This window comes from Haliotis rufescens, unplaced genomic scaffold, assembly GCF_023055435.1.
Source record: "Haliotis rufescens isolate VD_foot unplaced genomic scaffold, xgHalRufe1.0.p SCAF_4, whole genome shotgun sequence".
NCBI lineage: Eukaryota > Metazoa > Mollusca > Gastropoda > Lepetellida > Haliotidae > Haliotis > Haliotis rufescens.
Window position 1 is genome coordinate 50,022,759 of NW_025964112.1, and position 13,525 is coordinate 50,036,283.

A 13,525-nucleotide genomic window follows, 5' to 3' on the forward strand; every position below is an offset into this window, starting at 1 on the left:
CCTGTGTAATCCTCTGCAATTTGTTCTGCAGTGTGACATCTCTTAGGCTTGACAGAATTCAATGTTCACCTGGCTGTTTCTAGGCTTGTTGGCACTGCCAGTGTTAAGGGGGTTTCACTGAGGTAATATCTTAAAACCTGCATCACTTCAGTATTACCTCCTACATCAAGGGGACCGCCTCCATGTCCTAGTGGTAGAGCGTCCGCCCGCCCGGAGAGCGGAAGGTCCGGTGTTCGATCCCCGATCCCCGACCGCGCCATACCAAAAGACGGTAAAAGATGGTACTTGTTACCCTGTCTGGCGCTCGGCATTAAAGGGCTAAAACAGGGACTCTTCGGCTCGGAGTCAGTATACTGTGTCTGAGTGGGGTATCCATGTTAAACTGCGGCATGATATCTCGTGTGCTAGCACTATAAAATCGCCATCAGTCAGGACTAATACAAGCATCCACACATACACGCGCAATAATCGGCACGACATTAAACCCAATTTCACCTCACCTCACCTCACCTCATCTACATAAAGGGCTGCCTCCATGGTCTAGTTGTAGAGCGTTAGGCGCTGGCATAAAGGGACTAAAACAAGTTCTTGTTGGCTCGTAGTCAGTATATTGTCTGAGTGGGTGTCCATGTTATATACGTGGTATCTCAATGGGCTAGAAGGTATTTCAGTGGGTTAGAAGTATAAAATTGGCATTAGTCCGGACTAGTTGAAGCCCACACATCATGCATGCAGGCACCTTGCTATAGTAGGTGCAATAATGTTGGATGCAACGTTAAACCTCAGCTCCAACATCAAGGTGACCAATATTTCGTCCGGAAGTGAAGTTATCATATACTACTCAAAAGAAGTTAAGGATCACCCGATTCTTTCATATTGGTAATGTAATCTGTCATGGCATGAGAGATTAACTATTGTAATATGAAAGAATCAGTTGACCCTTAACTTTTGAGTAGTATATTTCAGAACACGAAAAATGCATATCTACAAACTAAAAAGTAAAATTCGAAATGGAGTCCAGAAAAATGCTTAATTTCAGCCAATAGGTCAGGCAATCTTGACTTGCCAAGGCTTTCTGGACGTAAGTAACTGCAGTCATGACGCCCCATTCACTCTTCAGATAATTCTGTTTGTGAGACTTGAACGATAAGCTATCAGTTAACCAGTGTAATGTCTCCATTGTGGTATGATAGCAGGCAGTTGTGATATTATATAAGTGAAATACTGTCCAACAGGTGTTAAATCAACTCGCTCTCCTACGCTGCCTTGTATGCTCTAAGTGGGCGGGCTGTTGAGGCGGCAGATGTATGGTGGTACTAGACAGTTAGACATACAATCCCATTCCTGAAAGGCAGGAAAGAGGCCCCGCACATGCACCCACTGGTGCCTGGGAAATTTATCTTCCGATCGTAAAGTACATGCAGGACAACGACCCCTTCAGCGTTCTCCCACTTAATGAAGCACTTGTAAAATTTCCAGATATTACAAGTCATTTCCAAACCTCTGCCAGGCTTCTCCGGTCTGTAGGTGTAGAACAATAGTGGAATGTACATTAATCGTTATTTGTGTTCTCGTGATTCGATATCCCCTGTAGCCAATGATTGGAAGATTCGATTTGTTTGCTTGTGTCATCGTACCCCGACGTTGATGATCATTGCTCATACTATCAACCACTGGTTTGTCTTGTCCAGACTCGATTATTTATAGGACACCGTGATGTAAGTGGACAAAAAGTGTTAGCTTCTTTATAATACTGTAATGCGTAGCGACGTTTCGGTATAGGTCCTTGTACCCTTTACAAGGAAGACTTGTCCGCCCAGACCTTCAATACAGTTTCAATACCAGCATTCTGGTTACCTGTACTTTTCCTGGGTGGTATGGTACAGTGCAGTGATGGTTTCTTATGTAGCTGTTCACTAATAGACGCTTGTGGTGAAATAATGTCAGAAAAGGTATAGACCGCCTCCGTGGTCTGGATAAAGCAACGACTGTCGGGAGAATGGAGGTCGGTTGTTCGATCGATTGACCGCGTCATGCCAAACGACATTAAAATAAAATATGGTACTTGTTACGGTGCCTGGCGCCCGCCATTAAAGGTTTACAAGGACTTTTTGGCTCGGAGTGAGTATGATGTATACTCACCGTCAAAAGAAACGCGAACTGAAGACATAGAGAAGCATGTACGTTAAGAAGAAACGTTTCCAATGTGTACCACAAAAGGGAAAATCAAGCAAGTGTTACCACAGTTTCTTTTTTCTTATAACGATATGCTGCACGTGATTTCCAAAACCTTAAACGCAAATCCTGCACAAGACAAATGGTGTTTCTCCAGTCATGGATCTATGACGTCACATGTGATGCGTTCATGAGCGTCGGTTTACACATAACAGTATGTTCGTTTGTGCATCGAACCAATCTAATATCGCTTAAATATGAGTAATTCTTCATATTTTAAACCCACATGTACGTTGCATTTGTCGGTGAGTATATATGCATGTCGTTATACAAGTGCACTTATTTTGACGGCGACGTTAAAGCCTCTTTTACATCACCTCAAAGCGAGTACTTGTCATTCCACAATTAGACTCGGTGCCACATTACGCATTACCATAGCCAACATAAAGGAGGTCACGTTAAAATTTGTCATGGTAGGTTGAACACAAGCCTAGCCATAGGCATTGCCGACAACATCTTACGCGTTCTGTTCAAAGTAAAGTATAGAGGTCTCAAATCAACGACACAAACCTTAAAATTCAAAACAATATATGAATTTCATAAGGGATATAGTTGGTCCTAATACATTCACCACGGGTAAATAGAACTGCTTTGAACCGCATGTACATATATGGCTTTCAACACCTGTACATAGGCGGTTCCACCTTGATATTGCTGTTGTCGATTGTCCATCACGTCCATTGTAGTACAAATGTAACTATGGGCCGATGGCCTACACTTACGAAAATAAACCGAATTGAATTGAATTGAATATTGCTGGAATATTGCTAAAAGCGGCGTAAAACGATATTCACTGAACCCCATACCGGCGTTCATAATGTAAACCAGGCAATGCAATGCGTAAAGTTTATTATTATTTTCAATGAAGAGTATTGTATTCATTCATACGACATGTATTCATTCACATAATTCAATAATGTATAGCTCCGTTAGCCTTAGAGTTAGCCTGTTAGCTGCAGTCGACCAAAGCTATAACATGATATTCCCGACAATATTGTATTGTCCTGTATATACGTAGCTATGAGTCTGAACACGCTGTTTGTTCTCGCATTGTAAAATACATAGACGGGAATGCTAAATATAAACAGGAGTCTTATTTTTTTAAGGTGGTTGTTTAATGCCGCACTCATCAGTATCCCAGCTCTATAACGGCGGCCTGTAAATAATAGAGTCTGGACCAGACCATCTTTCCGAGACAAGAGCGTCCATTAGCCTTTTAAACTCTTGTAAACTAGACTTCGATATAGGTTAGTGGACACGCTTGACTCGGGAAGATGTACTCAGACAATCCAGAGAGCGGACAGCGATCTACGCTGTCTGGGTACGGTGACGCAGTCAACCAAGTCACCAAGTCTGTCCACCCGTTCCAGGGGCGGTCGGGTAGCCTAGTGGTTAAAGCGTTCGCTCGTCACGCCGAAGACCCGGGTTCGATACTGAAACGATACTCACTCACTCCACCCGTTCCATTAAGTCGACTCTTGCGAGTAGTATATGGGATGCTAAAGGCCGTCATATTGTTGGAATATGGTGAGTGTGGCGGTAAACAACAATGAAACAAATATCTAGAGTGAGTGAGTGAGTTGGGTTTAACGCCACTTTTAACAGTATTTCAGTAACATCACGGCGTGTCGGCTTAATGTGGGAGGAAAGACCGAAGTGATGCAGGTCTCAGACGTTTACCACTTCGGTGAAACCCACGAGCACGGGTATGGTGCTGACAAACCAAGAAACATAATTGGGGCGACCGGGATTCGAACCCGCAATCATAGTTTTCTGGCGTGCCCAAGGGACGAAACTCTGCACAGCGAATCGCGGCGCCTTAGACGACTGGGCCATCCGTGCCCACACAAATAGGTTGATGTTGGCCTATTATTGCAAGGTGTTTTGACGTAAACATGTATTAATACTCATGTAACATGCACATGTAAAGTAAACATCACGGTGAAAGCCACGAACACGAGTATTAGTCTCACAAACCAAGCATCACCGTGAAACCCAGATATATACGGTGATGACACCAATCAGTGCGATTTCCGGGATTCGAACCGACTGTCAGGGGATCTGATACACCTAAGGGACAGAACTCTGCATAGCTATATAATTGCAGAGATGCACCTGATTGTATATCCATGCCAAAGTACCTACGTATGTAAAATATGCACACATGTGTAATTATGTCATGCGAACGAAATTGCAAATTTTCACCAGGGGTAAATTTACATCAAGTCGAGAGGTTGTGGAAATGTAAAGGTACACATGTGTAGCTTACACAATAAGTTGTTCTCACCCCTGTAGAATATTTCAGAGTTGGCAAAAACTCTGGCATCGTGGACACATATCCGATATTTATGTTTCTAAAAATATACCGATGATCGGAAGGATCCGCCATTATCAATGTATACCAGGCCTGGCGAATTGGGTAATCTCTGTGTGTCTCTCTCTTTGTCCTATTTTAAGGGATAAGAGTTCCGTCGATTGCACCTGGCCCAGTTGATGACCCCTGCCAAACCTAGCTCACATAGCAAAGAGACGTAGTCGTCCTTATATGCATGAGACATTCACTAAAAACTCACATACATGGATTCTGTAGTTTTGACAACACCCAAAAGGTTTCTTGTATAGTTCTGTGTTCCGCTATAGATGCTAACCTTTTCCTCTACTGGCATTGGTTCTCGTACCCAGTTGTCATCAGGTTTTATAGGTGCTCTTTGACTTCAGCAAACGTGTGTGCAAACCACAGTTAGTATTCCAATCATTGTCAATACTGGAACGTACTTTCGCACCAAGCCGTATCTCTGTCAACCTTTCACACACATTTGTCTTTATATGAGCCAGCCAGTATTGTCAAACCAAGCTGATGAGGAAATTGTCTCCTGAAATAAGTCCAAATGATGCTGAAGATGTAGCTTTGCATTTTCTGCCCTCAATATACAACGCCTTAACGTCAGGTACACGTGTAATTGTGCACACGTGAGTAAAAGTTGTGCATGCGAACAGGGCTATAGACCAAGAGGATATCAGTGGATTTCATTACATGAGATAATTACAGACATGTACATACTTTTCCACAGACATACTGTACTGATTTACAGCGATATACTAACTACATTTACTTGAATACCGACAACCCGTGAAGATGCTTGCCGCAAGAGGCGCCTATGCTTGCCGTAAAAGGCGACTAACGGGATCGGTTCTTCAGGCTCGCTGACTTGGTTGATGCATGTCATCGTATCTCGTTTGCGCGGATCGATGCTCATGAAATCAGCCACTGGATTGTCAGGTCCAGATTCGGCTATTTACTGACCGTCGCCATATAGATGGACTTTTGCTGAGTGTGGGTGGCATTAAACAACAAATAGACAAACAAATCTAATGACGAAATCGATGTTGATTATTTTAATCAGACAAGATGTCAAAATTAAATCCCTCTTGTCATTTGTCGTTCGACATTGGAATTTTGTACTGCACTCATTGATTATATGACGTCAACTGAACAATAGGTTACCTTCAGCGGTGTTTATCTGTAGGGATATTTGATACGTTTTTCATCATCTCCTATCTTAAAACGTCAATAAGTAATATACAGAAGAGCCTATTCGATATCCTGACTTGCGGGATATTTCGCTAAAGGCTCGGTACTTCCACCATTTACGCAAGTATTCCGTATCCTCGAAGCTGATTGGTTATTCTCTAAAATAGTATCGGCTATAGCAACAGTCATGCATGGGCGAATGTAGACAGTGCGTTCAGTCGAAACGTAATAGTTAACACGCTCCCGTTTGTCAAACTCCAGGCATGTGATATATAATCTAATTCGAGTCCACAATTAATGTTTGGAGGACAAATGTTTCATAATGCCCATGGAAAACTGTTTCCGATGGAACAATTTCCTGTAATTTAGATATGGTTTACAAATGCAATAGTTAGCGGTTCATATTATTGCGACGATACTGTCAATCATCAAGGGGTGATTACCTTGCATAAAATCATCACAAATCAACAATAGCCCTTCGTAATCATGCGTCAGCGACCATTTTAATATATAGCCCGCTCTTCGCTATCATATGCTAACAAGCCATTTCACTCCTGTAATGACCAACGGTTTACTATCCAACGAGCGTTTCCACAACTCAGAATAACATTGCCCGATACATAATTCAACATATGAACAAGTCGTTATAGTTGCAACGGGCGCAATGTATTGCAACCTATGTTTAAATTGTACTAAATTACTTTTTTACTTAATGACCCTTTATCGATTTTGATATTTTCTCAACAGTAAAGATCATATTTCGTTTCGACACAAATGCTTCATCGAACGCGTGTCGCGGGTTTGACGGATCCGTCGCTGAAAGGGCTCTCACACTTCATTGATTCGGTCCATAGCAACGCATATAAACATCCCTTGGATATGGCAAGGACTTATATGACGGCTTGGACATCGGAGGGATAACATCGGGGTTTGTGAGTCTCGGATATGTATATGACAGTTTTGAAGGGTTAATTTACAGTGAACAAGCAATAGATCCACCATGCCGGAAGAAAACGTGAAAGTCGCCGTTCGCGTGAGGCCATTCATATCCTTATCAGTGCATACCGTACAATTCCTCCATAGCCGAACTGTCACTTCAAAGCCTATGTACAGTTTACGAGGTAGGCAAAAAATGCGCTTTGTCACTAATGAGCGTTTATTTGTTTGTATGATTCTGTTTGTGTTATTTTGTAAACCTGTGAATGTAAACTCTTTCATGTCGTGTACATGCTATTGGCTTTTAAAAAAATCATAATTTGTATAACCTGACGTCATAATTATTTTAAAGAAATACATATTGTTTGAATTGCGAACTGTTCGCATAGTTAACCAGGACTATAGGATTAATGTAGTATTTCCCTGGCACATTTAGAAACGTTCAGTTTGCATATTAGTATTAATTTCCGATTTAACACATATATGTGTTAAGGCGTGTATACCAGTGGTATGTGTTATAAATTATCCAGCAAGGGGAATATTGATTTTCTGAGACTGAACAATCAGGTACAAATTGTCATGGTGCTCGTGAAGACTTGCATTGCAAACAGCAGTGCTTATTTCATTTAGAGCAGGAGTGATGAGTGCCACTGTACAAAACAAAAAACCCATCAGGGACTGACATTGATTTTCTTCTGGAGTACTTTTTTTTAAAAATAATTTGTTTCAGAAAATCCTGGGAAAAAGTAATTTTACTCAGGCTTCAACAAAATATTTGTTTGTTGGACATGCTTGAGGCCTTTGTGAAAAGGGAACAAATTTAATGTCCTCAAGTAGTGACCGAATAAATATTCTCTCCTGACAAAAATCCCGTTACATTGGTGGTCCATTACCAACAGCATTTTTTAATAATTTTATTCTTTTGTTGCGATAATCAACATTTACAGAAGAAAAAAAAATAACAGTGACCTCCAGATGATATAAAAATAACACCAATCTCCATATATATTGAACAGCACCAGAGTGGAGATGTTTATACAGACACTAACCAAACAGAGATGACATGACGACCAGAACTTAAAAAAAGAAAAGAATCTATGTTACGTTCTATTAAAGAGGAACATTTAGAGATCTTATAGTACTGTTATACTTCATTTAGGATTCAGGGTACTATAGAATGGTGGCATAGTTTTGTGAAACTTACTTTTGAAAATCAAAGTTTTAGAAAGTATTACAATAATGTTGATTGGATCATTGTTGCTACTTGGATAACCTTGTAGTACTTGTCTTGTAATTTCAAGTTTGATTTATATTGATTGTAAAGCCATATTTCAAGTAATTTCCAGGTAAAGTTTACCCTAACACCATAAACGCATGGCACTTACTTATATATGACATTGTATAAGTAAAACTCACCCAAATTCACAAACTGGTTAGGGTATATGGTAAATAAAGTCCTGATATATTCTAAATATCGTCCCTGGTGCATGTTTTAAATGTCTTGTTTTGTTTTTAAAATATTTATTTTCATATATGGTCAGTGGGATTGGGTAAAAGTTATATAACTTAGGTGGCTCTCCCTCTAATACAAATTAGGACTGGGACGGGTAACTGGGGTACCCGGGTCAGGTGGGTACAGAGTAGGCCCCGGGTAGCCACAGGACTACCCGGACCCATGGTTAGTCACATGATATATTGTCTAATGACTAAAATTATCTGGAACTCTATGGTTACACTATAAGTCATTAATGTTCGCTTTTCTTTCTGACTAGGCACCTTCTGACTTTTCATATGGTTGAATAAACATGTAACTTAAGTCAACTTCAGTGTATGAATGACCAGATTGTTTAATACATGTATCTAAATACGTTTTGTCAGGGCTATGCTAAAAACGTTCCCAATAGGACATTTTGAGACATCTCCTGAGACCTAGAGTGGGTACCCGGGTAGGGTAGGGTAATAGGGGGGGTACCACACACACATTGATTTTTAAATATATACATGACATTAAAAAAGGAAAAAACAGAAATGTATTTACATGAAAAGCATAAATATTTTCTAAACTTGTTTGGAAGAAGACCATATACATACATAAAATGCATATATGAATTATGAACACAATACACTTGTACAAACACATAAATACACAAATACATAAACATACACTCACATGCAAACCTACATACTTAATCACACATATACGCCTTCAATGAAGCATCCAGTGTGGGCTTGGCAATCAGAGAAAATAACTGAACTGAACTTTATTTACACTCAGGCCGCTATCAGCGGCATCAGAGGTACAAAATTATTTCAACAACATAATACATATACATATAAATATAGAATAAATACAAAAACATCTTGGCCGAGCATGCATGCATATTTATACAGATTCACCAGGGTAGCAATATATGTGCAATTCAGAAAGAAGGAGAGTTACTTGTTAGGTTTAAACAATGACATGATGATTTTACAGAATTTGGACAGTTTTCTCAATGTTCCTAGTCGTGAATTATCATTACACTTAATCACACATATATGCCTTCAGTGAAGCATCCAGTGCAGGCTTGGCAATCAGAGAAAATAACCAATCTCATTAAAATCAGATCTTAGTTTTGCTTTCGCTAAATAAAGCTTAGTGGCAGTGAGAACTTAGATCTGATTTTAATGAGATTGAGAAAATAACCATCATTTTGATGGCACCAGATGCTGAATTGTTCAAAATGTGTGAAATATGCACTTGACAATAAAATGGATGTTAACGTGTATTATTTAAGTGTTACTTTCAAATTGTATTGTCCTTGTCATGTCCTTGCCCGCTATGTAGTGTGTTTTTGTAAAAATCACATGAGCAGTTTCATGAGGTGGAGATATTTTCGTTATATGAGGCATTATCAGTCAATTGGACTGAATTTCTTGAACACAGTGTGATCTGATTGTCAGATCTGGGCCAGAAAAGGTTTACACTTGAAAATTCAAACTTCACACTCATTACTGTATTTAACTTTTAGCCTCCATCAAATTTGTGTGTATACTTTCTTTTGCCTGTCAGTCTGTTTGGTTTATGGGAATCATTTTCTGTTTCAACAGGTTCTATAAAGACACAACATTCACAATGTCTTGCATGTACATATTTAACTTTATGAAATTAAGCACATTAGTATTCTTAAGCACTGTTATACTTTCAAGATTATTTGTATGCTCAGTTGTCACAAAAGAATTAAGTAGTGATATTATTTGGCCCATTTTTCTGTGAAATATACCAACAGTGTGAACTCTATGTTTTACGCAAAGTTACAATAATACAGTCGGATTCCTGTCTCACCAGCATCTGTAAAGATAAAAGGTTCAACTGACAGTAGTATTAGCCATGACAGCTGAAGTATATAGTATGTAGCTATGGATATTCATGTTAACCTTCTCATTTACCTATTATTTCTAATTCATACATGTACGTTAAAATATCTCCTTGAAGCAGGATAGCTTCCATCATGGTATTGTAATCTGTACAGTTAATTACACACACACGCACACGCACTCGCACGCGTGCACACACACACACACACACACACACACACACACACACACACACACACACACACACTGGGAGAGAATTTTATTATTGGACCCCTCCTTTTAACAAATGCTAGAGCTGCACTTGCATTTCACTGAGGTTGCTTTTCAATTAAAAGTAGTTGCTTGTTTCTATCAAAATTATATATTTTCAGAGACGAAACCTTAGTCTACAGTACCATGAGATGACCATCATTCAAACCAACTTGGTCCTTTGAAATGAAAATAAATTTTATTATCGTTATTTATAAAAGTATATTATTTATCACATTCATATGTTTTACATATATGTTTTACATATTCCTCAGTTGACCAACATGTTTTACATACTTTCGAGACCCATGAAGATTCCAGGGTAGAATAGGTCTTCAGCAACCCATGCTTGCTGTAAAAGGCAACTAATGGATTGGGTGGTCAGACTCGCTGACTTGGTTGATGCATGTCATCGATACCAATTGCGTGGATCAATGCTCATGATATTAATCACTGGATTGTCTGGTCCAGACTCGACTATTTACAGACCGCCATTATACAGCTGGAATATTGCTGAGTGCTGCATAAAACAACAAACCAACTAAACCAACATATTTTCGAAATGGTTTCCTTAACACTGTTCACAATAAACGGGAGCGGGAGCGCAATGCCACATGCATTGTTGCCATGAATGGCCCAACAACAGTCATCACAGATCCCAGCAATAACGAAGAAAAGAAATTTAACTTCGACTACAGCTACTGGTCACATGACGGCTCCAAGGAAGACGCGACTGGCTATTATGGCGCAGATCCCAGCCATCCTAATGGCAAGAAGTTTGCAGACCAGGTAGGACAAATGAGATATCTTGTCACGTCTACTGGCCATATCAGAATCTCTTCATTTGCAAACGGACATGTTGGTGCGGCACCAGGAATAATTCTTTGTGCACTGGGGGAAAAGAGGAAACAGTTCGCCAGCAGACTGGGAGTGTCCGTTATTGTCAATGGAGATAGTGGTGTTCGAGATAGAAAGGGCATCAGGGTTTTGTTAATAATTAATAGGACATGTCGGAAGTTTGCTGAGCAGGTGAGATATATAAGACCTATTATTGGAAGAAAGCTGCTGATGCCCCTTAATTAGATGTGCAGTCCGTCAGGTAAGAGATAGGGAGTTTGTTATTGTTGGAAAGCTCAAATCTCTCTCACGTTGAAAAAATGCATGTTGGCGAGATTAATTTGTTTAATTTTAGGAAGTCAAATAACAAAGGCAGGTAGTTCTTGCTGCAGGATTATGTATATTTAGTGATACATGGATACTTTTTGAGTGAATTTTGTGCATTTGAAAGAATTAATAAAAAATAAACTTGAAAATGTTTTGGAACAAATTTGAATTTGCATATACCAGCTATAAGAAGTGCATCTGATTTCAAAATGTACCTTTTTGGAAAATCTAACTGCTCAAGGAGAGTATTTGATTTCAATAGCACTCAAGACATTTCTTAAACTAAAGTTAAAAAGACATTTACCAAAAAATTGATGAATTTCAAACTGACTAGGCAGAAGTACCTGTAATCATTCTGAAAGAGAACATCAGCATTTGTGTTGTCCTATGTTTTTCAGAAACGAGTATTTGAGGACCTGGGTCTTGGCGTGTTGAAGAACGCATGGGAAGGTTATAATTCCACACTGTTTGCCTATGGGCAGACTGGCTCAGGGAAGAGTTGGTCCATTGTTGGCTATGGCATCAATAAAGGTAAATAAAACTGACGAAATTCTTCCATAATCATAAGAAATCTCTGGTAATCGCAAAGTCCATTGGACATGTCCATATATATCATAATCATGTTTTTATCAATCACTATCAAATACAGTAGAACACGGATATAACGAACACGGATAGAGCGAACAAACGGATACAACGAACTGTTTAAAAATCCCCGATTTATCTCCTATATATTGTCATATAAAGTTTACGTACATAACGAACCCTCTACAGCGAACCTCCAGGATATAGCGAACTGATATTTGATCTCCGACAAGCCCACCTACCACTTATTAGTGACGTGTATAGCGAACTGAGAAATCTCACTCAGTGTCAAGTGACACTGACAATTGGATGAATCAAACACAGCAATTTTCTTTATTTCATTTTTTTCACTTTTGCTAAATTTAGGGTTTCAGCAGTGCTGAGAGCTAAAGTACAAAGTGTAGGGTGGTACCTATTTTTACACTGGATTCAGCAGTGCTGAGTGCTGAAGTACAAAGGTTAGGGTGGCACCTATTGTTACACTGGATTCAGCACTGCTGAGTGCTGAAGTACAAAGTGTAGGGTGGCACCTATTGTTACACTGGATTCAGCAGTGCTGAGTGCTGTAGTACCAGTCTAGGGTGGCACCTATTGTCACACTGGATTCAGCAGTGCTTAGTGCTTTAGTACAAAGTGTAGGGTGGCACCTATTGTCACACTGGATTCAGCAGTGCTGAGTGCTGAAGTACAAAGTGTAGGGTGGCACCTATTGTCACACTGGATTCAGCAGTGCTGAGTGCTGTAGTACCAGTCTATGGTGGCACGTATTGTCTCACTGGATTCAGCAGTGCTGAGTGCTGTAGTACCAGTCTAGGGTGGCACCTATTGTCACACTGGATTCAGCCGTGCTGAGTGCTGTAGTACCAGTCTAGGGTGGCACCTATTGTTACACTGGATTCAGCAGTGCTGAGTGCTGTAGTACCAGTCTAGGGTGGCACCTATTGTTACACTGGATTCAGCAGTGCTGAGTGCTGTAGTACCAGTCTAGGGTGGCACCTATTGTTACACTGGATTCAGCAGTGCTGAGTGCTGTAGTACCAGTCTAGGGTGGCACCTATTGTTACACTGGATTCAGCAGTGCTGAGTGCTGTAGTACCAGTCTAGGGTGGCACCTATTGTTACACTGGATTCAGCAGTGCTGAGTGCTGTAGTACCAGTCTAGGGTGGCACCTATTGTTACACTGGATTCAGCCGTGCTGAGTGCTGTAGTACCAGTCTAGGGTGGCACCTATTGTCACACTGGATTCAGCAGTGCTGAGTGCTGTAGTACCAGTCTAGGGTGGCACCTATTGTCACACTGGATTCAGCAGTGCTGAGTGCTGTAGTACCAGTCTAGGGTGGCACCTATTGTTACACTGGATTCAGCAGTGCTGAGTGCTGTAGTACCAGTCTAGGGTGGCACCTATTGTCACACTGGATTCAGCAGTGCTGAGTGCTGTAGTACAGATCTCTACCCATCTCTTGACT

The 13,525-nt window shown here is 40.3% G+C and overlaps 1 protein-coding gene across 3 annotated transcripts in view; it reads left to right on the forward strand.

Annotated features, from left to right (window-relative positions):
- The first annotated feature begins 6,607 nt into the window (after positions 1-6,607).
- Positions 6,608-13,525, forward strand: part of LOC124151348 (kinesin-like protein KIF28P) — a 61,358-nt gene continuing 54,440 nt past the window's right edge. For all 3 annotated transcript variants that reach the window (XM_046523760.2, XM_046523766.2, XM_046523774.2), the window contains exons 1-3: positions 6,608-6,812; positions 10,895-11,098; positions 11,872-12,004. In XM_046523760.2, the coding sequence (XP_046379716.2) occupies positions 6,768-6,812; positions 10,895-11,098; positions 11,872-12,004 (382 nt within the window). In that variant the 5' untranslated portion in view covers positions 6,608-6,767. The remainder of the gene's footprint in view (positions 6,813-10,894; positions 11,099-11,871; positions 12,005-13,525) is intronic.